Below are 26,572 nucleotides of genomic sequence, written 5' to 3' on the forward strand. Positions count from 1 at the left end.
AAACTATGGGAATGGGCCAGTATCTGACAGGTGGAGTTTAACACAGATCAGTGCAAGGTTGTCCATTTTGGCCAGAAAAATAAAAGGGCAAATTATTATTTAAATGGGAAGCAGATTCAAAGTATGTCAGTGCAGAGGGATCTGGGCATCTTTGTGCATATATCTCAGAAAGAAGAAGAAACTACTCTTTTCAGAGGGTTGTGAATCTGTGGAACTCACTGCCACAAAGTGTAGTGGAGGCAGAAACATTCAACAGATCCAAGACAGGTTCCTGGTGAAAAGCAGGATAAAGGGCTTTGGGGAGCAGGTAGGAAAATGGTGTTGAGACCCGGATAAGATCAGCCATGATGACCTTAAATGGTGGACTGAGCTTGAAGGGCTGAATTGCCTACTCCCACTTCTAATTTGGGTGTTCCTATGACTACCTGGCACCACCATGTCCAGAGAATGCTGATCCCAAGTTCCAAAACTGAAAAGTGTTATTTCAAATTATGACAATTTTGGGTAAATTGCTTTTCTTGATATGAGAATAAATGTCGGTCCTATATGTGGATGATGCTAAAATACTATTGTGCAATCCTTTTTGGCTAACAATACCAATAAATATATGATAGGTTATAATAATTGATAAGTTTTGTTCACAAAATATTAAAAATCATAATCAGTTAGCCTCCGTTTATGTCAGGTGGACAATTATTTTGCCTAACAGGCATCGGAGCTGATGATTCAATTTGCAAATTTGTTACTTTCATGATGTGGGTTCAGCTTGCACATAGTAGAAGAACTCCCAGCTTGTTGAAAAGTCAGCAGGTGAGGGACATTGTCCACCCAGATAGACAGGTGAGCAGATTAGTCAGGTACAATTGCCAGCCTACAGGTACTTCAGACAACTTTCAAATCCAGCAGAAACAAAGCTACACATTAGAACTAATGACAATATATTCTGTCAAAGATTCTGTCTCAGCAGTAAATGGGATTTAGCCTTCGTAATGAATCATTAGGATATTCCATCATAAATTAATTAAAACTCAATGAACCAAGCATCAAATTTAACAGGAATAAAATTAACACAAATAATTAAATCTAACACACCAGAAATTGGTCACAGGACTTGGTGTAATTCATGGCCTATGGAAGAAGCAGCATGATCTTGGAGGTGAAGACGTTGGTCCACTCCAGGCAGGGAATGGGATTCCAGATGGCCTGAAACTTTCTGCACAATTACAGAAGAGGGCATGGCAGCCCACTTGCATAGGAGCTATGTATAAAAAGCTTCATCACCTTTCCTGATGAAGGGCTCTGGCCCGAAACGTCGAATTTCCTGTTCCTTGGATGCTGCCTAACCTGCTGTGCTTTAACCAGAAACACATTTTCAGCCATGTATAAAAAGAGACCCAAAGAGTTCAAAGGAACTCCACCTTCCTAAAAAGACAAGTTGCATTTAAATGCTGGAAACAATCAGGAGGTGACAGCTTAGTGGCATTACCGCTGGACTATTAATCCAGAGATCCAGGTTATATTCTAGGGATCCAGGTTCAAATCCTGCAGATGGTGGAATTTAAAATCAATTGTCGATTGTTGGAAAATTCCATCTGGTTCACCAAAGTCCTTTAGGGAGAGAAAGTGCCATTCTTACCTGGTCTGGCCGATATGTGACTCCAGACCCACAACACAATGTGTTTGAATTTTAACCTGGGCAATTAGATATAGGCAATAAATGCTGGCCTAGCCAGTAAATTCCTCATCCCTTGAAGGAATAAAAATAAAATGTCCAGACAGTAAGACCATGTCAATGCCTGACATAATCCCATTTAATATATTAGAAATGTGGCCTTTAGAAATGTAGCACTATTTAGGTAAAACAGGGAACGGCTGTATTTTAATAGTCATGTAAATATGTTAATTTCTCTTATAAATTGCTTGATTATCAAGTTTAGTATAACTTGCATGATGAACATAGTGTTAAAATAAAGAATGTGCATGTTTTGAAAACCAATAAAGGTGTATGGCAAACTGATTCTATATAATTAGCAAATTCATATGCTGGGGAATGGAACATTTTCACAATTTATCAGCATAAATGTCAGGCACAACATAAGACAGATGCAGAGTAAAGTGGGCAGAAATGCGCAAGGGCTTCATGGTCCAATGGCGAGGCTCAGGGCCAGCCCAAAATTGAACCTTGAGCCTCATTAACATTTTATGTGCATGCTGCCGGCACTAGTGTGAATTTATTGTTGCCTAGCCTATCCATCTTCCTGGCCTCTCTGAATGAGATTGCCAATTTAGTGCTAATTAGTGTTGAATTATGGATTGTGTACTGTGAACTCATGCTTACTGTGAGGCAAGTTTCAGTTAGCACCTTTACAGGCCAGGAAAGGAGACATTCTTCTCAACAAGATCGCCTAAATTCAAATCCAAGTAATACATTTTAATCTGTTGCACAACCCGATCTCAGTCAGCTCTTGGAGCATTCATGCTACAGATTTACTAGTATCAGGAAGTGCTTTCAACTTCACATTTCACTGAAGTTGTGCAACTAATTCAAGTGATGTAAGCAAATGTACATTCCCTCTCTAAGAAACTTCATTCCTATTTTGCTCTTGTTTCAACACAAGGATTAATTCCAAATTTGGGCTGCATTTAAACTGTAAATGAAGGGCTAATATGTAACAATACCATTTCACACCTGCAGTGTACTCTGATAATGTATTTACATGATTTAGAGACACCGGTATTGGACTGGGGTGTACAAAGTTAGAAATCACACAACACCCGATTATAATCCAAGAGGTTTATTTGGAAGTACTAGCTTTCGAAGCTCTGCTCCAAACATATGAAAGAGCTGAAACCAACATGGTCATTCTAAAAGATGAGAGACTTAACAAATAATCCAGGTCTTTTTCAGTATATAATTTCAGTTACATCACACTGTAAACTTTTGTTATAACTTCTGTGTCTTACAATCTTATTCTCCACAACTCCCTGAAGGAGCAGCGCTCTGAAAGCTAGTACTTCCACATAAACCTGGAGTTGTGTTGTTTTTAACAATGTATTTACATGAATAGTGACATCTTTGTGACAATAAAATCCTGTATTTGAATTCATCGTTCCACAGATACATGAGTGAAACCATGATCAAATCAATTTCATGCCTTTGACTTGACTGCGCACAAGAATAGAACATTTAAACACAGTGATATTGTTCTATTTCTTTGTAATATTATCGATACAAAAATTCACCCAGGAAACTTAAGTTCTACCAAACAAAGCATTGTGGCAAGCAGCAATTTTTTTCTTTGAAAACCACCCTTCAGTAATTTAAAAACTTGTAAGTGGTAAGAACAGATCAGTTGTGCATGATACTGATCAGAATTCATGCTTATAGCCTGACACATTAGTAACCAGAGCTGAAAATGTGTTGCTGGAAAAGTGCAGCAGGTCAGGCAGCATCCAAGGAGCAGGAAAATCGACGTTTCGGGCATGAGCCCTTCTTCAGGATTCCTGAAGAAGGGCTCATGCCCGAAACGTCGATTTTCCTGCTCCTTGGATGCTGCCTGACCTGCTGCGCTTTTCCAACAACACATTTTCAGCTCTGATCTGCAGTCCTCACATTCTCCCACATTAGTAACCAAGAAGCTTACATATCCTAAACTGACCATTGTTGAACTGTGGTCTTCTATGTAGATTTTAGGTACAACACTAATTCATGGACATTTTCCTGCCATTGTCAAACATTTCACTCCTACATAGGCATTGTTGTCCATATCCACTGTATGTGGTAATTTAAGTTTTGAATTTAGGAAATGCAACTTCTGTTCACTATTTTGAATAGAATATCACACTGCTATCATCCAGCAATGCTAAAATGCAAACTAATAAAATTATTTGTGTTGTCCTGGAAGTATTTAGTTCAAACCTACAATTGTATAGGTTTGTGCCAGAGATGTAGTTTTCTTTATAGAAAAGGAAATGGATCAGCAGGCACAGAAGCAATAAATTCAGAGGAACTGAAAACAGTTGATTCTCTCCTCATTCACATATATTTAATGGTTGCCTTATAAAACTGCTTTCCCCATTAATGGATTGCATGCCATGAACAAAACTTCCTTTCAGAAAATCTATACGCTTAAAAAATGATGTCACTTTTAAATACCCTAATCTGAAAAGCAATTGCACATGTGTATAACCGCAAGGCAAATCAAGAACTACAGCTACCGTAAAATCCAATGTACAAGTTCCCCTCAATATTACAATCACTTAAGCAAACTATTGTTGGCAGATGGTAGGATTTGAATTCAATTAAAATGCAGAAATATAGTCTTACAAAGTCATTTGTTGGGGAAAAACATCATCTGCTCTTTACAGAAGGAAAATTGCCATCCTTATCTGCTCTGGCTTACACGTGACTCCACAGCCACAGAATATGATTGACTCTTAACTGGCCTCTAGGTAATTAGAAATGGACAATAAATGCTGGCCAAGCCATCAGTATCCCCATTCTGTGAATGAATAAAATACAAGATTAATATCCCTATTAAAATAGCAACCAGAGGAATTTAATTTAAAAAGTCTATATTGAAAAGTTTTTGTCAAAAACTGCAATTACTAGAGTCATAGTTTTTGCCCCTGCTTGTATATGGAGAGAACTATCTCCATACATTCAAGTATTATATATGCATCACAAAATAATCCAGTAAAATGCAAGGAATGAGAAGGGAAATGTCAATGCTGGAAATACACACCAAAAATTATCAACATCTGAAAAAGTCTTTCTCTAAGGTACTAACTAGTCAGCCATCTTTTCTCTGCACCACTATTGCCTACTGTCCCTCGATTCCAGGATGATATATGCTCAGGGTTTCTGCAAATTTCTGCCATTTTGTATGACTGAACAGGCCCGATTCTTGACCCACAGATTGTTGGATACTCGAGTATGATTTCCCACAGTGTAGTCGATCTACAGCGCCTGATTTACTTATTTTTCTTTCCTTCATTGCTGCCAGTCTACCTCTTCATTGAACTATTTGAACTCAAAACGTAATGCAGCTTGATGGACAAGTTGTTGCCTTTGTGAAAAGTCAGCAGCAAGAACCTCCCAGTCATTTATATCAAAGCTGTCACAGTTCAAGGAATTCATCACAGTGTCTCTGAAGCATTTTCATTGTCCTTGCCTGGAACACTGACCATTTGTGAGTGGGCAAAACATGACATAGCATGGAGATACTTTTTAGCCATCAGGATACCAGTGTCCAGTCCACTGTAGCTGATTTTGTGAGGGCTTTAACTTAATAATTACATATCTGGCTCCAGGAAGGACTCAAGTGGTAGTTCAATGGGCCTTCCACTGACTGTGAAGGATGTAGTGAAAGCATCACTGGTGGAACTTCCCTACCACTCTATGCATTGCTGACACGTAGTCTAGGACTCAATACAGTACAGGAGTACTTGCTTTGCCCATTCGGATTTTTTTTTGACTTGTAGAGGTAGGTCATTGTTGTCAGACAATTGTTGTCATTGCTTGTAGAAGGTTTGGCTGGTGCAGTTGATCCAGTATTGAATCTCCTCGCCAATGGGCTTTTTGGATACGTATGGGAGAAGATTGTACATTACAGAGTTTTTCCTTCAGCATAAACGTGAGGTGGAATATTTGGCCAGGTGTGGATTAATAATGTGAGGAAAAACCAAAACAAGGAACTGCAGATGCTGGAAGTCATAAACAGAAACAGAAATTGCTGGGAAAACTCAGGACGTCAGGCACCATTTGGCGGGAGAAAGTGGAGTTAACGTTTCTGATCCAGTAACTCTACTTCAGAGCAGTGACCCTTCTTCCAGTAGTATGAGCTTTGCTTTGGCAACATTCAAGGACAGGATGAGTCTTTTGTGTGAAGAAATGAAGAGATTGAGTGAGGCTTGCAAATCTTCTGTAAAGGTAAAATCACCAGAGTTTTACCAGACCACCTGGCTGCTCTCACACGAGAAAGTAAGAACCATGCCTCTGGCAAGGGAAAAGATTTAGAAGAACAATACTTCATGGTAACTATAGCTGGTGTGGGAAGAGAGTGAGTACTGGAGTCATCCATACTGCAGATCATATATGTCTATGGTGGTCAGTTTAATTCTGTTAAGAAGGTTGATTTAGTTAAAAAGTCTTCCATCTAGGTAACTAATACTCACACCAGAAAACAGTTGAGCTTTGTTGAGGCATGAAACCACTCTTGGGTCGACTGTGAATAGTATGAGGATGAAAATATAAAATGCCGTGTAACAGTTCAAACAACAACTAGTTAACTCTACCTCACAATCAGCAAATATGAACTAATGAATGTTCATTAATTAATTGGCAAAAACTGACAAAGCAAGTGCTGCACTTTGAACTGCTTTGGGACATCACTTATCTTTCTGTAAAATTACCACATGCACAAATGGAGGAATTATCAATTGACTAATACTTGTCCATTAATCTCTGAAATGTTTCTTACATTTTCGAAAATTTGGTTAATAGGTCTCTCCTGTACATTGGCTCTTAACCCATCAATGTCTCAATTTTAAATTTCTTACCACTATTTTCAAATTCTCTTATGCATCTTTTCATCTCCTAAACCTTCTATAGCCACACAAAGCTCTGAGCTCTGTGTTCCTCCGTTTCTGGCTCTACATGTATCCCTGATTTTCATTAGTCTGCTGTTTTTTTACCACAGCTGTTTTGGTTCTAATCTCTAGAATTCCCATGTTAAAATTTTTTGTCACTTAATATCTATCACTTACACCTAATGTTACTTTATGTGCCTCAATTATGTCTTTATAGTACTCCTGTGAAGTGTCTGAACAAAATCTTATTGCATTAAAGACAATGTATAAAAACAAATTGTCATAGGTGCTGAAGGAAGAAGATCCTCCTCCTCCAATCCGGTCCGACTCACAACCTGAATACGATTTGATTGAAGCGTAAGAGAAAGTGAAAACTGCACAAATGGCCTCTCTTTTAAATTGTGACAATGACACATATAAACACAAAAAAAATCAGTCAAATTAGATGCCAGAATACAAATTTTAGGAATAATTAAAGCTACTTTCTCAGACATATCTTCACTAATGTTTCCTGTAGGCTGTGTACTTGTGTGGCTCAAAGCAACCCAGAGGGTAGCACACACAGGCTGCTCACGTTATCCCCTTTAAATCATCCAGCATGGATAGTCACACAAAAAATGAAAGGTACTATGTGGTCAAGTCGGTTATGACTAACACAAAACATTCACAGGGAACATCGATCTTGAACGAAATTTGCCTACTTGGGTATTTCTTTCAAAGGCAGAAAATATTACTTCAGAATAAATTTGGATTAGGTGTCGTTGCTGGTTGAGACTGCTAACACATGATGTTTTGTAAACATGGCCCTCATCAACATTTGGGAATTGTTAATATGTCATATTTTCCCTCCTTCATTGTTTTGATTGCAATGTTCTTAATCTTTATTCAATTTAAGAAACTCTTTAAATAAACCATTTTAGTCAAACGATTAGCATTCATTGGAGTCCTAATAGATTGTAACATCATCTTGATTAGATGTTATTTCAGGCTAAAGTATGAATCAGCTCTCTTGTTGTCTGCGCAAGAACTATCTTGAATTTATGACATAACATAATTGGAAATCAAATTCCAAAAGGTAATGAATAATTAAGCATTTGAAAATTGCTGGAAGGAAAGAGATGTTGCCAAAGCGTTTGGTCTTGCACTCATCAGGACAAATGCAAGAATGCCAAATTTCAAATGATCACAATTTATACTACAGTCGAAAGACTGCTGATTAATTAGTACGTCAACTCTGATTGCTTGCTCCATGGCAATTCCCCTGGCCAATGAGGAACGATAGGGATTCTCAAGCTCTCAGATAGTGAAAAAAATGTTACAAGGCTTATTCATTTACACAGAATAGGTCCCTGCACATGAATGTATACTGGTTTTACTCAGTGTAAATGAGCCATATTATGAGTTTGACAGATTAAATTAAATTAACTGAAGGATAGTTTATTTTTAGTACATTCAAGATTGTTCAGCACGTGTTGTCCAATCTCCAAATTCAATCGAATAAGAAATATTTTGTCTGAATTTTGCAAGTAAAAGCTGGTTGAGTAAAAAAAATCATTGACACCACATCTCCCTGTTTAGCAATAATGAAACCTTGCTAATTTCATGACAAGGAGAAAGTGAGGACTGCAGGTGCTGGAGATCAAAGCTGAAAATGTGTCGCTGAAAAAGCGCAGCAGGTCAGGCAGCATCCAAGGAGCAGGAGAATCGACATTTCGGGCATGAGCCCTTCCTGAAGAATGTCGATTCTCCTGTTCCTTGGATGCTGCCTGACCTGCTGCGCTTTTTCAGCAACACATTTTCAGAGCTAATTTCACGACAATCATGGAATACATTAACAAAATTGTATTAAAATATCTTCATGACAGAATTAAAAATCACACAACACCAGGTTATAGTCCAACAGGTTTAACTGGAAGCACACTAACTTTCGGAGCGACGCTCCTTCATCAGGTGATAGTCACTCCGAAAGCTAGTGTGCTTCCAATTAAACCTGTTGGACTATAACCTGGTGTTGTGTGATTTTTAATTTTGTACACCCCAGTCCAACACTGGCATCTCCAATTCATGACAGAAGGTTAATTAGAGTTCATTATTCTTTTAACCATTAAAAGAAAAGGAACACAAACACACAAAACCTACTCCCAATTACCCCCTCCTCCCATTAGGGTACTTTCAGTCTACACCTTTTATTACTTTCAAACTTCAATTGAAAATCTATCTGATCAGAAATTGTGAATACAAAGTCTATTACCTCTTGACTTTGAGCTTTGGTGTTCCAATTTTCTGATCACAATGCAAATATTGTGATTTAAATGTTTGTTACAAATGTGAGGTATTAAACGCAGTTACATTGTAAACTGATTCTTTTAATTCAGGCTAAGATGGAGTTATAGAGAGGGGTATGCAGCTCTAATTCTGCCTCGTGATAAGCTCAAATGACCTGATTGGCATGGAGTCAGAGTCACAGTTCAAAACATATTTCAAGTCAAATGGTAGAAATGACCATTAAAACACAGTCTTCTTGCAGATGTACTGGGCAGTATTTAATGGACAGAATTGTGATTTCAGCTGCCAGCTGCAGAATCAGTGAAAACTTTGTATTATGTACCTTAGAAAAGGTCTACTCCATACAGTGCCAATCAGGCTCCTAACTGGATAGTAATGGGGCTTTCCTTTGTTAAAGTACCTCTTAGACGGTCATCACCATTGAACATTAGTTCAATGGGATAACTGCTGCCTGTAAAACACACCAAAGGTCTGGTATTGTTGGTGGACTAGTCACTTCATATCATGTCAGGAAGCTGTTTGTGGGTCATTGGGGAGAAGGCATTTGGCAGCAAGGGCAAAAGAGAGGCTGCACAGATAGAGTGAGTGTGAGATACTGAGAGAAGATGGGGTGGCACATAAACTGGTGGAGAGGGAAGGACATTGACATTCTTCCTACACTGCTGGACATTCCTCCAAGTGGCTACGGCTGCAGTGCCCTGAGTGGCAACCACTGACAAGGGTGAAATAGTCTGCTGTCATGGAATCCATTGCTGGTCCCTGGGGAAGAGGAACGTCCCTCGTTTACACCACCACATCCAACAAGACCTCCAGGTTCCTGCCTGCAAACTGGGCACCAATTTCACTGTTTCCTATCTCAGGAGCAAAAGTCAGGAACTTTCAGGGCAGCTCCAGACTTACAGTGCTTGTTCGGGTGCACAACAGTCTTTTAAAGATAATGCATGCATAACGGATGCTGGTATTTTGGCAAAATCCACCTTGTGATGAGTTGCCTTGGGAACAGTGTAGCAAAATAAAGATGGATTTGATTAGAATGGATATCTTCAGAACAGGGTAGGTAAGTAATGGGGCAGGTTTGATAAGAAATTTCACTGGGCCTCGTGGCAAGGACCCCTCCCCACAACTCTCACGTATCTAAAGAGATGCAACGTTCAGCACTTTGATTAATTGATAGTTATTCTAGTTTAGGAGAGAATTTAACAAATAGCTTTGTAAATGTACATTACTACTGCAATCCTATAATTCCAGGTCATTATATAATGCTGTCAGTCAAAGTCACATCTGAAGTGCAAAGATTCATTGAGTGAACACTCTATATGACATATTAATAGAGTCTCCTCTATTAATTTTAATGGAGTCATTACAAACGTGTCAGGGATCTTCAAGCCCAGGCATGTGGACCAGTTTTCACATCGCAGCACAATATTTGGCTGCTGTCACAACTCCTTCCCAATCTTCTGCCCACAAGGATTTAAGTTAAAAAGAAAAGAAGCATTCATGGGAAAGTTAACATATAAAATAAAGTTATTGCTGACAAATCCAAGGCTTAGAAACCATTTGCCCTTTCAACCCTGGGAGTTGATTTCAAGTCATGTCTGGATTGTGGGAGCTTTCCTGCTCAATGGATGAAAGGTGCCAGGGACAGTATCAGTTCATCTCCCACAGTAGGTGGAACTATTATCATAACTATGTGACAGAGACAAATACCATATTGTTTTGGCTGAAAGTGTTGATTTTGAAGCATAGAAAATATAGCTTTGCACCTCATCAAACTAGTAATCTGTCACATACTGTAATGTTTGACATGGTCAGAGTCACGTGTCAAAATATCTTAATTTGAGGAATGAGTTAAAGCACAGTCACAAGTGTGACTCGATATATCACAATTATTTAATGTAAGGGTTATGGGTTGCAGAATTGGAAAAGGCCTGAAAATGGGTGCAGGAGTCAGAATGTATAATTAACTCAGTATGTTGCTTCCAAAGTAGGCAGTGAACAGACTTCATGCTGCCTGCCAATTTGTTAAAGAAAAAGACTAAAGAACCCATACTAACGCACATTATTGTCAGTTAAGTACAATTTTGAAGTGCATAGTAAAGTAGGAAATGTTGCAGCCAGTTTGTGTACCCCAAGCTCTCACGAACAGCAGCTTTTGTAATGTTGATTAAGGAATAAATATTGGCCAGTACGCAAAGATAAATTAACCTTTTGCTTTTACTGAGGCAAGTTTCACATCTCAATGACCCATCTCCAACCTCCCTTGCCTCTCCAAAAGTCTTTCACTGTATATCCTCCCAAAGCGACCCCTGTCCTTCCAATAGTGAATCCTTCTGACCAGGTTTGTGCCACTACCACAGTTCTGAAACAAAGTCACAAAATTACATCCTATGTGATGACAGCAAAGATCTGAGACTTACCCAGTATGTTTGCAATTCTGTTGTCATATTTGAACCTGAGATGAGCTTCCAATCTTTTATTATGAAGTTATCACTTTTAAACATTTTGATCTAAATAAAATTTTTCAACCTGACTCTTGGATAGACTTATGTTTTGACAAATGTTTGGAAAAACACAGAAATTGAAAAAAAAAAATCTGTCCATCTTTTACTTTTACATCTCAAATCAGAGCCACAAGTATTTCTTACTGCATTTATCTGTGATCCACAATGTTTACAGCATCTGTCTAACTAATGTTGTGCTTCCTGTGCAATTTATTTAAATACAATCGTCTGTAGAAAATTCTATTTTTCTGTTGCTGAGAAGCTCATATAGCTTACAACTAATCCAAGTTAGACTTGCAAGTATACATTATTTAGGTTGGATGAATGCTCTGATCATTCGGATAAAAAGAATCTAACATTGTTCCATTTCATGCAATTTATGTCTGTACTGGGAACAGCTCAATCAAATTCAAACTCCTTCTAATTTAAAAGTTTTTATGTTAATTATATGTCATTCATTCTGGTAAACATACCAGAATTGTTAAACATGGAGACATGGACCCTCCACAAACAATCCTCAAGTTCCTACAATACACATAAATACCTCTGATTTTTGAATTAATTAATAATTTGTGATATCTATTACAAAATTAATTACTGCATTTAATACTGAAAAAAATGACAACAGATTTATGGATTCCATAAGCATACATACTATAGTGGTCAGCTTCTGTAACATCATGTGGATAGGAGTCCAGGCGATTCTCATTATGATTTGGACAAGGGGTCTGAACAAGTGGCACAGTGCTTCCAGACAGCGAGGTTAAATTGTTTAGTCTGTGTTTTGATTTTTGACTGGGCTTCGACAGTTGTAAATTCTTACACAAATTGAATGCATTGGCTTTTATTCACAGAATCTTCAAGTAGAAATTTTAAATTCTTTTTCCCAGAAGTTCAATGTGAATTGTTGAATTAAATCATTAAGCCTGACACAACGGTGGTTCTCCACCTTGGAATTGGACTTCAGATCATGAATTTCTCATCAGAAGCTGTCATTCTTCTGATTAATGCTGTTAGGGTGTTTTTGGGGTAGTAGCATTTGCGCTACACAAATGCCATGCAGTGGCCATCTTCAATAAGAGACTATCTAACCACTGTCCCTTGACATTCAATGGCATTAACATCTCCAATTATCAACATCCTAGAGGTTACTATTGACCAGAAACTGAACTGGACTCACCATATAATTACAGTGGCTACAAGAGCAGTTCAGAATGCAGCAGCAGGTAACTCACGTCTTGACTCCCTAGAGCCTGTTCACCATCTACAAGACATAAGAAGCTTGGCATCCATCCAGGATAAAGCAGCCCAGTTGATTTGCACCACATCCACAAATATCCCTCTCTGCCACCATGCTCAGTAGCAACAGTGTGCAATATCAACTATGTGCACTATAGAAATTCACCAGATACCCTTAGACAGCATCTTCCAAACCCATGACCATTTCCATCTGGAAGGATAAGAACATCAAACACTTGGGAACACCACCACCTGCAAATCCCCTTAAAGCGACTTGCATCTTGACCTGGAAATATATTGCCATTCCTTCACTGTAGCTGGGTCAAACTCCAAGAATTCCCTACCTATCTACAGAACACAGACAGCAGCAGTTCAAGAAGACAGCTCACCACCACCTTCTCAAGGGCAACTTGGGGCAAGCAATAAATGCTGTCCAGCCAGCGATGTCCATTTTCCATGGGTGAAATAAGACAAAGTAAGCAAAGCCAGCTAGGATCTGTCCGGTTGGTGGTGTATGAGTTCCGAGTGATTCTCAGGTTTCAGAAGCACTCATCTAACTAAAGAATAGGACAGGCTTGAGAGGCTGAATGGCCAATTTCCTAAGTCTATATTTTTCTTCTTCCATGTAAGGAAGTGCAAATTTTTACATGGTTAGCTTGGTGTTCAATGTCATTTCACTGACATAATGCTTGACTTAGATTATAAAAATATTAGCACCATCTTCAGAGTTAATTCAATAATTCTTCCCTGTCCATCTTGCATGTTGCTTTATTTATTTTCTCATAAAACATTGTTTCTTTCTAATTTTTCTGACTCCATGACTATTGTTCTTTGATTATAAGCTTGCAGAATATCATATCTTTGATCAGCTGCCTATGATGGAGTGAAAATATCCAAAGCAGCAGGTTATCTATTCTCATCTAACTTTGCAGCAACTAAAGGGAAAATCTGCACACAAAAACTATATCCAGCATTAAACCTGGTGCTGCTGCAATTCCCCACAAACAGTAAAACCATCAGCTAGGCAGCCTGAAATGGAAAACCTCCTACTGTGATTTAGATGCTGTGCATTCTATTGAATATGAAGTCATTCCACAAACAGAACAAGTTCAAACTGTAGCTAATTAATGTGTCACATTGTTTATGTCAAGGAGGAGAAATGATCCAGAATGCAAACCACTGTAATTGCCGAGTAATCAAAATGAGGTCAGTAGGTCCTAAAAACTGTAAAGTATCAGATTTAGGTTCTGTGTTATATTCAAAAACATTACTTTGGGATTCCAGTCTTCCTCAATGAATGCACTGACAAAAATCCCTGTGTGAACATTACTTTTATAAAGTTTTTGCAAAATTGCAAGAATTTACTTAGCTGCCTACTTCTAGATACAGGCTTGCAGATTTTTAAAAAAATCACCTTCTTCAACTGCTAGAACATTGCTTATCTCTGAGCAGAGTGGTGAAGAATTTACCTAAGATAACTCTATTGTCAAAAGTTGCACCCTATAAGTTGCAGGGCAACCTCCTTTAAGCTAATTAAAATTTCTTTCCAGTCTACTCCCTATACCGTTTGATTCTGATATTCAAACACTATGAGGACAGAGATTCATAACCCATCACAACAGCTGTTTGAATTTAAATTCAGCTCATAAATCTGGAGTGAAATGTTCATCTCAGACATAGTGGTAATGAAAGTACCACTGACTGTCCTAAAAACTCATCTGATTCACCATTGTGAAACACGTCATTTATTTTAGTGAAGGCCCACTGAATTAATGACCACTCAAAGCTGACAACCAAACAGAGGCGAATGGACAGCAGCACAATGGGATAGGGCAGTGACTATTGTCAGAGGATGTTGCCCTCATATCATCACTCAATCTAGGTCACAGTTGATTGATGGCAGGAGGAAGGTCATGGGCTGAGGCTCCCCATCCACCAGTCTCCCAGTTAATTAAACACCAAACACCACTCAAGGGGGCACTAATTTTCATTTCCATGCTCAACCATAACTTGGGGACATCTCAGTACAGTAAGAATGTTATGTCAGTTGTCACTACTCAAACTGCACGTATAAGTAGAAGCAGTATTGATGCTGTGGGGGTCTGAAAATTGCATCATCTGATTGGTCAAGAGTACAGAGCTATAAAGTGCTCATCAGATTAGTTTTCAAACCGACTGTAAAAGGTGAAGAAATATCAGGAATCTTATCCATACGCTTCCAAGATAATTTCATTGCGAGTGGCCATTCCACTTTATGGCTTTGAAAAGTGAATGTTTCAAAGCTAGAGGAAACATTAAAGTCAGGTAAATTTTGTTCTCATGATGTGTCCATGTGCACCTACTAGTTGCAAGGTACATACATAATGGTCAGGAACATACAGGCTGTGTTTTGTTCATCTCAGAATACCAAAATTGATCATAGTATTAGTGCGGTCATATAAGAGATCAACAAATTCAGAATAGATCTGTGATAAATCTGTGTAAATTCACAAAAGACAACACAGAAACAAGCAATTTGGTCTAAGCAGTTCATACCTCTATTTACATTTCATGCAAATACGAATTCACATCATATTTATCCACGTTTTTTCTCTGTCCCTTCAACTGCACTTCCTTGGTTTGCCATATTTAGCATGTTACTTACATAGGTAGGGATAAATAACAGGAGAAATGCCTTCTAATTGACCAAATTAAAACATTTTAGAAGATGTTGTTGTTCAGTACTTCTGAGTTTGAAACATAATAATTTTCTAATATTCAGTGCTTTATATAATAATGTAGTCTTTCTAAATAATCAAAATAAAGTAATCTCTGTAAATAATCAAATTTTATTCTCAGGCTTTGTTGGAGGAAACAATTGCTAAGTCTTTGAAAGTTTAAAATTCATTTTGATTTAAGAAACTTTTAGCAGTGATGTCAAAGCAAAGAACATTCAAAATTACTTGATCGTTATGGATTGTGTATGTTGTGAAAACAAAGGGAATAATAAGTTGTGAATAATAAGTTGTGAATATAATTTAGTGGCTGTGTTTAAACAAAATATACCATCCAAATGTCTGGAGCACAGGACACTTTGTAAATGTCTCATATTTGGTCTTGGAAAAGATAAATTTAAAAAATGAATGAGATAGGAGTAGAATAAATGATTAGATTAGATTACTTACAGTGTGGAAACAGGCCCTTCGGCCCAACAAGTCCACACCGACCCTCTGAAGAGCAACCCACCCAGACCCATTCCTCTACATTTACCCCTTCAGGACCCAAAATCAATAGATTTTTTTGTTTAAGTGGTATGGGACAAAGACACAAGAGCGGAAGAGACAGCAATATTCTGAAATTAGATTAGATTAGATTACTTATGGTGTGGAAACAGGCCCTTCAGCCCAACAAGTCTACACTAACCCGTCGAAGCGCAACCCACCCAGACCCATTCCCCTACATTTACCCCTTCACCTAACACTACGGGCAATTTAGCATGGCCAATTCATCTAACCTGCACATTTTTGGACTGTGGGAGGAAACCAGAGCACCCGGAGGAAACCTACGAAGACACGGGGATAATGTGCAAACTCCACACAGACAGCTGCCTGAGGTGGGAATTGAACCCGGGTCCCTGTGAGGCAGCAGTGCTAACCACTGTTCCACCGTGCTGCCCAAGTCTAAACTTGAAAGCTCTTACTTATCAATTATGGGTGTGAGTTATCATATTCCAATTGAAATAAAGTGTGGATGTATCCAGGAGGTGATGGCTTCGTTGTGATCTCACTGGGTAGTACTCCAGAACCCCAGTCTAATGTTCTGGGGACATAGGTTTAAATCCATCAGGCAGAAGATGCAAAGTGAATTTAAAAAAAATCTGGAATTTAAAACTACATCCAATGCTGATGATATAACCATTACTGATGGTCATTCAACCCCATCTAGTTCACTAATGTTCTGTAGGGGGAAAAATCTGCCTTTCTCATCAAGTATGGCCTGTATGTGAATCCTATGCAGCAATAGGGTTGGATCTTTGGACAAATTAGAATGGGTCTAAACTGCTGGCCTAGCTAGAGATGCTGTCATCCCAATTTGGCCAATTGGCTAATTTGATTTAAATAAGTGGTCATTATTCTAATACTATTTTTACTTTCCATATGAAATGTTGAAACTCATAGAAATAATTAATTATTTAAGTTGAGGCTGCTCTATTTACTGGCAATGATAAACTTAGAGTTTAGGGGAAGTAGCAGTAATATCACTGATCTAGTAATCCAGACCTTAGACTGCAGGCATGAATTCAAATTTCACCATAGCTAGTGGTGAAATTTGAATGAAATAAATATATATGGAATAAAAAGGTATCCTAACGGCAACCATGAAACCATTGTTGATTATCACAAAAGCCCACCTGATTCTCTCATATCCTTTAAGCATGATTTGGAGGTGCCAGTGTTGGACTGGGGTGTACAAAGTTAAAAATCACACAACACCAGATTATAGTCCAACAGTTTTATTTAGAAGCACTAGCTTTCAGAGCGTTGCTCCTTCATCAGGTGGTTGCAGAATAGGAAAGGAAATCTGTCATTTTCACCCCATCTGACCTAAACATGACTCCACCTCAACAGCAATGTGACTGACTCTTAACTGCACTAAATCCTGGCCTATAAGTGATACTCACATCCCATGAAGGAATGAAAAAGTTGTTGCAATTAGTACATGGATGTTTCAAGTAACTTCATTGAAAAAGAAACTTGCTTTAACCTGTTTCAGTTGAAAATGCGCTCAAGAAGCAACAGCTTGGAAAGCTCATCCAAACCTAAAAGGTTGCATCAACAAGCAAGGTCACGCCATCGAAATTCTGAAAAGGACGAGTCATACTCAGGAACAACTAAAATGAACAATCGAAGGGAAAGACTCTTTATGGAGGAGTCAGGGACTGTTTTGCGAAATCATAAAACAAGGACGTCATCTAAAAAACATGAAGATCTTTCTCGAGATGACCTATTGTTCCTGCTCAGTATACTTGAAGGTGAATTAGAGGTTGGTAATCTTTATTACCTTACATATTTCCAAAGGTTGACTTTGATAATAAATGTCCCAACCTCCAATGATTTGATTGCATTGTGCAAAAAAGACAAGATTAATGTTAGGTTAAATCATTGATTGAATGAGAATAACTTCACAGTAGTTTTCGATGAAAAGATGCGCCACTTCAATTTCGTTCTTGCATGTAACTGAATCCCAAAACATAACAACTTTCTGCAAGATCGCTTTTGTCTAAACAGCTTTATGGTGGTGTCAGTTGGAATGTTGAAAATCAGGTCTTACCGTGTGTTGCCTTCGGCTTTTGAGCTGCTTTTTGTAGAAGGCTTGCCTCCATACGGATGGGACTGATGGTCAATTCTGCAAGGTAGAACACACAATTTAGTTGATAGGTAACAATGTTCCAGGAAATTTTGTATGGACAGATTGAAATATGAACAGCAGTCTGAAAGGGCAGATGAAATTAAATTGCATCAAGTTTCATATATAACAACGTTAATTAGAAGACTCTGACAAAAACTATTTGCTATTATTGTTGTCAATAAATTTCGGATAATTATTTTGCATGGAAAGACATTTCTCTCAGTTTCTGAAGGTGTATACTTTCACAAATAGGATATAATAAAATATTATACACAAGCTCTTTCGTAGGACTATGTCACAAAGATTGAAGGCAGCACTTGCATTGTCTTAAATTTTTATGTTACAATTTCCTATTAAGTTTAAGGTTTCAAGAACACATAGCAAAATTAGACTTAAATGTTTGCCTTTAATTTAACAACATTATCAATAGGTTGCATGTCTCTCCCACCAAAGGTAAACTTGTCTGCATTGGCAATCAGCAAGAAATGTCTACATCAGTGTAATTTAGGACACATCTACAATATTGTGAAAATAAGACTTAAATGAGAAAAAGCCACTTGGATCACCACATCCGTTAATTTCAAATTAACAGATTTGTTACTATCTCTACCAACTACAATTCTTTTTTCAAACAGTTGCAAATCTTATTACAAGTCATGCTGCAGTTATACAAAACCCTGGTTAGACCCTACTTGGAGTACTGTGAGCAGATTTCGGCACCACACCTTAGGAAGGATTTTAATACCTTGGACGGAGTACAATGTAGGTTAACAAGAGCGATACCTGGACTTCAGGGGTTACATTATGAAGAAAGATTATATATTTAGCTCTGTTTTCTCTAGAATTTAGAAGGTTAAGATGCTCTGTTCGAAGTCTGCAAGATATTAAGAGGAAAAGACAGGGCACATAAAGACAAACTATTTTGCTGGTTCGGGATTCCAGAATTCAGGGGCATAGTCTGAGAATTAGGGCCAGGCCATTCAGAAGAGATGTTAGGAAGCACTTCTACATACAAAGGGTAGGAGACATTTGGAATTCTCTTCCACAAATAGTAGTGGATACCTTATCAGCTGTTAATTTTAAATCTGAAGTAGATCAATATTCAGTAAGGAAAGGTATTAAGGGGTACAGGACAAAGTTATGTGGAGTCAGTGCAATCTCAGTGAATAGTAGAACTGGTTTGAGGAGCTTAATGGCCTAACCTTGTTCTAATTTCCTTTTTCCTAAGTATTGAATGGCATACAATTAATTACCTTCCATTGTTGCTTAAGCATCGGTTGATTATTTTAGTCTTCCATGTAATGTTGCTCCACTCATTTTCAGATTTCCAATTGCCTGACTTCGAGTTTTTAACAATTTACATTTGGTTCATTATTTTCTTCTGAACTTCTATTAACCTCTCCACATGAATACCTCAAATACTTGGACAAAACATGTTTCACAGAAATTCTTTATCCTAGTCAGTTTCCTACAAGGAACAGAACTAAGTTTAAAACAGAAAATCCAAACGTCACAGCGCGAATGAGAAAAACAAAAGAAAGGATTATGGGGAATGCAAAGCAAAAAAAAAGACATCAACTGAGTAAACGCATCAGTTACAATGGGATATAAGTTGACCTTTATGTGTTAGAAAAGCATAAATTCCACCAGTAAGCATGGTACAGGCAGAGTGTTTATAACATCCACATTTGTATCCTTATTGCCACTCCACGAATTGAGAAAGCACAATACTGAAGTTATTTGAAATGTTGAAAAACCACAACTTTCACCTTATCAGATACAGTAAAAGTGTCATTTTACATACTAATGGAAGATCATTTATTTGCACACTGGCAATACATGTGAGTGCATGAAATCTTTTCCACATACAGTATTCCCTATAAATCACCAGTGAAAGAGTATGCCAATGCTTCATGTTGTGTGGATTTGTTTTAGGCCCGAGATGAAGTAATAACTGTACTAAAAGCGGAAAAAATTGACTTGGCACTTCTGGAAGCACAGTATGGCTTTGTTATGCCAAAGAAGGTGCTACAAGCTCTCCAACGGGACACAATCCAAACAAAAACAGACTCACTGCAGGAGGATATCTATGAAAAACCAATGGTCGAGGTATGTGGTATACACAATGTAAGCTCTAAAGTTTTGCGAATGATCTCAAAATAGATTCAAAATTAGGTGAAAAAGCCAGTTTGGTAAACTTTAGTAACCTTCAGAAGCACACAACATTCATGTCCCACATTGGAAGCCTAACCAACGTGGATCATTCCTAACTTAGACACCATATATTTTGTCATTAAATTATGTTCTTCAGATCTGGAAAGGTAGACCATTTAACCTGAAACTTTGTAATCACATTCTCTTGCCTAAGCAAATAAGTGCAGTACTAGAACAATAACCAGCACCATAGGTATCATGTCCTCAACATGCTAGATTGCTATTTTTATTGGCAACTCTTAACTATCAATAAATACAGTATAAAATGGAAGTGGAACACTCTATCTACAGGGACCTAAGAAATAACTGACACAACCTGGGTATATGACATCACTGCCAAATGTGCAGCAAAATTAAAACTTACCCTAAACTAGAGGTCTGATGTTAACCATGGTATGCTTGTGGCATATGGAGCAAATGACATTGCTGGAGATAAACTAAGCTTTATCCAGCAGACTTTGTGAGCCTCTATACTGTGTTTTACATAAAGTCAAAGACGTTTGCAGCATAGAAAAATATCCCTCGGCTCACTGAATCATGCTGGTCAAAAACAAGAACCTAACTATTCAATCCCATTTTCCACCGCTTGGCCCATAGTCTTGCATGCCTTGGCAATGTAACTGCCAATTGTCACAAGAATGGCGCAAACATCATAATGAATCAATGTGGGTGAAAGTGGAGTCAACTAATGTGGTATGGTTCCTATACAGAAAAATATACTGCACAGTTTGGTAAACTTTAATAACTTCCAGAAACAGAGAACATTCATGTCCTATATTGGAAGGTCTAACCTACGTGGATCATTCCTAACTTAGATACTATATATTTTGTCATTAAGTCATGTTCTCCAGATCTGTAAAGGAAGAAAATTGTGGAACAGAATCTTTTTAAAAAGAGGTACTACTTTTAGTTTGATTTGAAATTTAAGAAACTTCTGATATTTGTTTCAAAGTCAAATTTTATCTTTTTTTTTAAGGTCACTGTTCAAAACAAAAGTCAAGTTTAAAGTACTGCATATATTTAATTATGTTTCATGCTAATTTTAAGATCATTTTTCTATTCAGGAAGATAGTATTATATTGTCTTTCCAGGCTTAAGATGCAGCTACAGTTCATCCACAATCAACAATATTAACAGGTTCTGCTAAGTTATCAAGTCAAGATAACTTACATCAAGAATAATTGCTAATTGATTTTTCAGTTTTGAATACCAGGAAACATGACTATACCTTGACGAAATGTAGTACAAATCCACCCTATGGGCAATTTGACTACATGTAAGACAAGCAAACAGTAAAAATGCAGTACTCAGAGGGGACTTGATAGGTCGGGGCATTTCTGTAATTACAACGGTGATTTCTGAATGATACAATACTCCCTTGGTGCCAGGGTAAAGACAGCACAGAGGGGTGCAGCACAGTCTGAGATAAGAAAGGGAGCAAGTAGAAGTCATGATACATATGATGCATGAGGCATTGTAATCCTTCAGCCTGAATTTCATGAGCTAGAAAAAGAAACATGACCACAAAAATTAACAGCCTCAGAACCATTCTCAATGTCTCATGCTGGTGAATGTGAGGAACGTGGTTCATGCAAATGCTTGGCTGGAAGATCATACAGAATGGGAGGTTTCTGATTCTTGGGGAATTGGTAATCATCATGGGAGAAGGGATATTTTTGCAAGAGGGAAGAGTTACATCTGAACACAGTTGGGACAAATGTTCTAGCTGAGTTGTAAACTACCATGTTGGTGGGGGTTAAACTCATTTATCTGGGGAACCAGAAGATAATGGAGCTATAGAGATATATAAATAGCAGTTAAACCAGAAATATTCCAAAACATTACAGGGCCTGAACTAAGAAAAAGAAGTGATGAAAAATATATTAAACTGTATAAACATCAATGTCTAAAATGTAACCAACAAATGTTGATGAGCTGTGGACACAAATTTCTAAGTAGCACTATGATGTTTTACACTAATGAAAATAATCCGGGATGGGCTCTTAATATGCATTTTTACCAACAATTCAGGAATAATACAGAAGGAAAAAGTAGGTCATGGCAGTATTGATTAAAAATTATACTCAAGTTCCAAATACTGCATTTACTAATTGAATCTATTTTTTATGTTTGTTCATGGGTCGTGTCTCTGGATGACAAGACAGCATTTATTGCCCATCTTTAACACCCTTATGATGACCAGAATTGTGTGTGAAATTTCAGTTGAGATTTAACCAGAGGTTTCTAAAGGTTCAATGCAACATCTCTGCTTTTTTATTCAATGCTTCAGTTTACAAAGCCCAGAATCTCACGTTTCACTAACTAATTTTGCAAAGTACTGTATCCTGCCACTTTCAAAGAACTTTGCAAATGAGCCCAGAGTCTCTTTATCCCTGCACCCTCTTTAGATCTGTGCCAATAAGTATATATTTCTTCTGCCTTTCTCCATCCCTTTGGTCAAAATGTTTCTGTGTATTGAATTCCATGTCTGCTCATTCTATTAGGCTTCCCATGACCTTCCTGGCATTGTTTTCACTGGTGTTTCCCTTAAGCTTGAAAACAAACAAGCTCCAGAATTCTCTAACAAACCACGAGCCATTATATTTACCATGCTGGATCACAAAATAAGTCTGTTAGTGATGCACAAATAGAAAACCCAATTTCTAACTGAAAAGCTAGAAACCCAAGCTCACAACAAATAACATAAAAGTTTTTCCTGATTGCATTTCCAAAATTTTTACCTCTCTTAGCCCTTTATTCTAACATCATCCTAATCAGCATTAATGGCCCCAAATATCATTAAACTACAGTTCTTGAACATTTCCCACAGTCGTGTTCCTCTACCTCTCCTTCCTTATTTGGGGTCCAGAACAAGTGCAATTATTTCTCAACTCTAACCAAAAAAAAAACTATCTGTAAATAGTTCAGGTACAAACTAGATATATTCTATTTGAGAAAAAAGATAAATTCAAACATAACACATCCTGGTTACCAAAAGAAATAAAAAAGTTAACATAAAATCAAAACAATTAAAAGCAACTTATGAAAAACGTCTTGAGCAAGATTCAGGTAACACGTCGGAAGATTATAGAAAGCAATGGAGGAAACAATTAATATCAGAGGCTATATCAAAATATTAGTAGTCAACCTTGAACATTTAAAAAAATTTTTTTAAGTTGAACTCCTGAATATTTTATAAACATAGTAAGTGTTTCAGTAGTTTTAATAATTTGTAACGAAAGAATATTTGTATACCAACAACCTAAAAGAGGAATTTTAAAAGAAACAATCGTCACAAAGGAAGCAGACGACGTGAAGGTATCATTCAAAGAGGATAGGGACGTCATGGAAACGTTAGAAATTTGCAACAATATATTACAATACAGGTTAGCATTACTGAAAATTGATAAGTCCAAAAAGAATGCATCTTGTGCTCTTGAAAGAAGCAAAAATTGAAATAGCAGAAGTATTGATCATAATTTTTCAACTCTCATTGGATACAGCAACACAGCAGGAGGATCAGAAGGGTGCTAGTGTTATACTATGATTCAAGAAAATGGAGAGTTTTACCTCAGGAAACAGCAAGTCAGTCTGCCTGACATTAATGACATCAAAACCATTATCAAGGGCAACGAGACTTTCATTTGGAAGGGCAGAGGTTAATCAAGACTTTCCAGAGTCATACTGCTTATGACAGAAAGATAGGTCGGAAAGATAAATATAACAGTCACATGAAGAGGGTCTAACCAAAGGAACAAGTAATTCAAAACTGTACAAACTAATTGGCGTAGAGAGATGATAACAAGTTGTCGAGGTGACGGTGTGAAAACAGAACTGTAAGGAAGGTTTTACACAGAACAATAAGGTGGGGTTACATGTAGCACAACATGAATACAGTTGAGGCTGTTCTTATGGGTATGGAACTTGGCTATCAGTTTTTGCTCAGCGATTCTGTGTTGATGGTGTATAGAGCCACAGAGTCATAGAGATGTACAGCATGGAAACAGACCCTTCAGTCCAACTCATCCATGCTGACCAGATATTCTAAACTAATCTAGCTCCATTTGACAGTACTTGGCCCATATCCCTCTGAAACCGTCCTAGTCATACACCTTATTCAGATACCTTTTCAATGCTGTAATCGTACCAGCCTCCACCACTTCCGCTAGCAGCTCATTCCATACACGCACCAACCTCTGTGTGAAAAAGTTGCCCCTTTGGTCCCTTTGAAATTTTCCCCTCTCACCCTAAACCTATGCCCTCTAGTTCTGGACTCCCTCATCCCAGGGAAAAGACCTTGTCTATTTACCCTATCATGCCCCTCATGATTTTATAAACATTTATGAGGTGACCCCTTAGTCTCCAACACTCAAGGGAAAACAGCCCTAGCCTATTCATCCTCTGCCTATAGCTCAAACCCTCCAGCCCTGGCAACATCCTTGTATATCTTTTCTGAACCCTTTCAAGTTTCACAACATCCTTATTATAGGAGGGAGACCAGAATTGCATGCAATATTCCAAAAGCTGCTTAGTCAATGTCCTGTATAGCCTCAACATGACCTCCCAACTCCTATACTCGATGCTCTGACGAATAAAGGCTAGCATACAAATGTGTCCTTCACTATCCTATCTATCTGTGACTCCACATTGAAAGGCCACCTTGGAGGACGCTTCCCTGAAGATCGGAGGGTGAATGTCCTTGAACGTTGAAGTGGGGGGGAATCTTCTATTTAAGTTGAGATGTCAGTAAAATCAAAATTGATTCTTAAAATGCAAAAGAAGTTACGTCTATACTAATGTAAGGAGATATTCTTCAACTTTTCACTACAGTGACTAGTCACAAAAAAGCTCACAGTGCTTTACTGATCATTTCATGCAGTTAACCATGATTTTTCTCACAACTTTCTACATTCATTTCTTGAAAGGCACAATTTCAAATTGATGATGGCAGCTCTGGTTTAGGCTCACCTAAATAATTATTCCTCATGTCTGAACACAAGCAGTTATTGTTGGCAGGCTGCTTGATGAAAGGAGACAGAACAGCCAGCTCTGCAAAAGTCCCCACATGACAAACATGAACAATTTCTAGCAAAGCCACTGTATGAAAATAAGGACCAGAAAGCTTGGTTCCTCTTTAATTCAACCTCGTAATGTTTAAATATAATCACTGATATTTATCAAAGCAAGAAGATCAACTCTTTGAGAACAGAGTTCTTTCTTAGCCAGTGGAAGTTAGTTATCCAGTCATTTTCTTCACATTTTCCCTATGTTCAAGGATGATAATTTGATTTACTTTGCAAATGGCACTGAGGTCATCTGGGTTTAAAACCCCATCAATGATTATTTATTGTAAAGAAAAAAATAAACTAAAAGTAAATAACTGGCATTTAAAAATCAACATTAACAGTAATTCTCCTAATATCATTTTTGAATCTCAACTCCAAGCGAGCTTTTTAAATCTCAAAAACCTTGAGGCACTTTGAGGCAGGCTGCGAAATCCGGTTGTAAATTTGTTGTAGAATGAAATGATAAACAATGACTAGGCAGTCATGCACTTTGGAATTTCAGAGTTCAATCTATTTAGAAGGGTTTACAATTCAGCAAAAATCATTTCTCCACAGCAAAAACTTCTTGTACAGTATGTTGACCTTAACAATCCATGACTGGCTCAGTGGAAGCAAATGGGATGGAATCTGAAAGGGGTCTTAACTGACATGAGCTATGATGGGATTTGTAGCAGTATCTGACAAGAAGTTTGGCAAGACCTGTCTCCCACTGGGGCTATAAAGCATAGGAGAATAGGCTATCTGACCCATCAAGTCCACTCCACTATTCAATGAAATGGCGATTGATCCAATAACCCTCAACTCCATTTTCCTGCTTAATCACCGTACCCTTGATTCTCTTAATGATTAGAAGTCAGTTTATATTAACCTTGAATACACTTAATGTTCCATCCTCAACAACCTTTTATGATCAAGGCTTCCACAGATTCACAACAGCCAAAACAAAAATTCTCACTTCTACCTTAAATGTGTGATAATTTATTCTGAGATTGTGACCTCTGAACCAAGACTCTCCCACCAGGATCTCTCTCTATCTACCCTATCAAGCCTTTGAAGAATCTTATATGTATCATTTAGGTTGACTCTGATTCTTAGAAACTCCAATAAGTGAAGGCCGAACCTACTCAACCACTGCTCATAAGACAGTCCCTCCATACCTGGGGTCAGCATGATAAACTTTCTCTGGACTGCCTCAAATGCAACTTTACTTTTCCTTAGATAAATGAATGAAAAATCTCTCAGTATTCCAGATGTGATCTGATTTGTGCCTAATGTATTTTCAGCATG

General features: G+C 37.8%; 2 protein-coding genes across 5 annotated transcripts in view; one reads left to right on the plus strand and one right to left on the minus strand.

The window, feature by feature from the left end:
* cmss1 (cms1 ribosomal small subunit homolog) overlaps positions 1–26,572 on the minus strand; it is a 366,499-nt gene that overhangs the window by 142,247 nt on the left and 197,680 nt on the right. For 3 of the 4 annotated variants that reach the window (XM_060833691.1, XM_060833692.1, XM_060833693.1), the window contains one exon: positions 17,928–18,002. In XM_060833691.1, coding sequence (XP_060689674.1) covers positions 17,928–18,002 — 75 coding nt within the window. Of the gene's footprint in view, positions 1–17,927; positions 18,003–19,258; positions 19,355–26,572 lie in introns of those variants that run through there. The other variant, XM_060833694.1, reaches the window with a different exon arrangement.
* The window catches only part of filip1l (filamin A interacting protein 1-like), a 147,900-nt gene continuing 138,697 nt past the window's right edge, over positions 17,370–26,572 (plus strand). The window contains exons 1-2 of the mRNA XM_060833689.1: positions 17,370–17,639; positions 19,941–20,114. Coding sequence (XP_060689672.1) covers positions 17,376–17,639; positions 19,941–20,114 — 438 coding nt within the window. The 5' untranslated portion in view covers positions 17,370–17,375. The remainder of the gene's footprint in view (positions 17,640–19,940; positions 20,115–26,572) is intronic.

Source organism: Hemiscyllium ocellatum, chromosome 12 (genome assembly GCF_020745735.1).
Source record: "Hemiscyllium ocellatum isolate sHemOce1 chromosome 12, sHemOce1.pat.X.cur, whole genome shotgun sequence".
NCBI lineage: Eukaryota > Metazoa > Chordata > Chondrichthyes > Orectolobiformes > Hemiscylliidae > Hemiscyllium > Hemiscyllium ocellatum.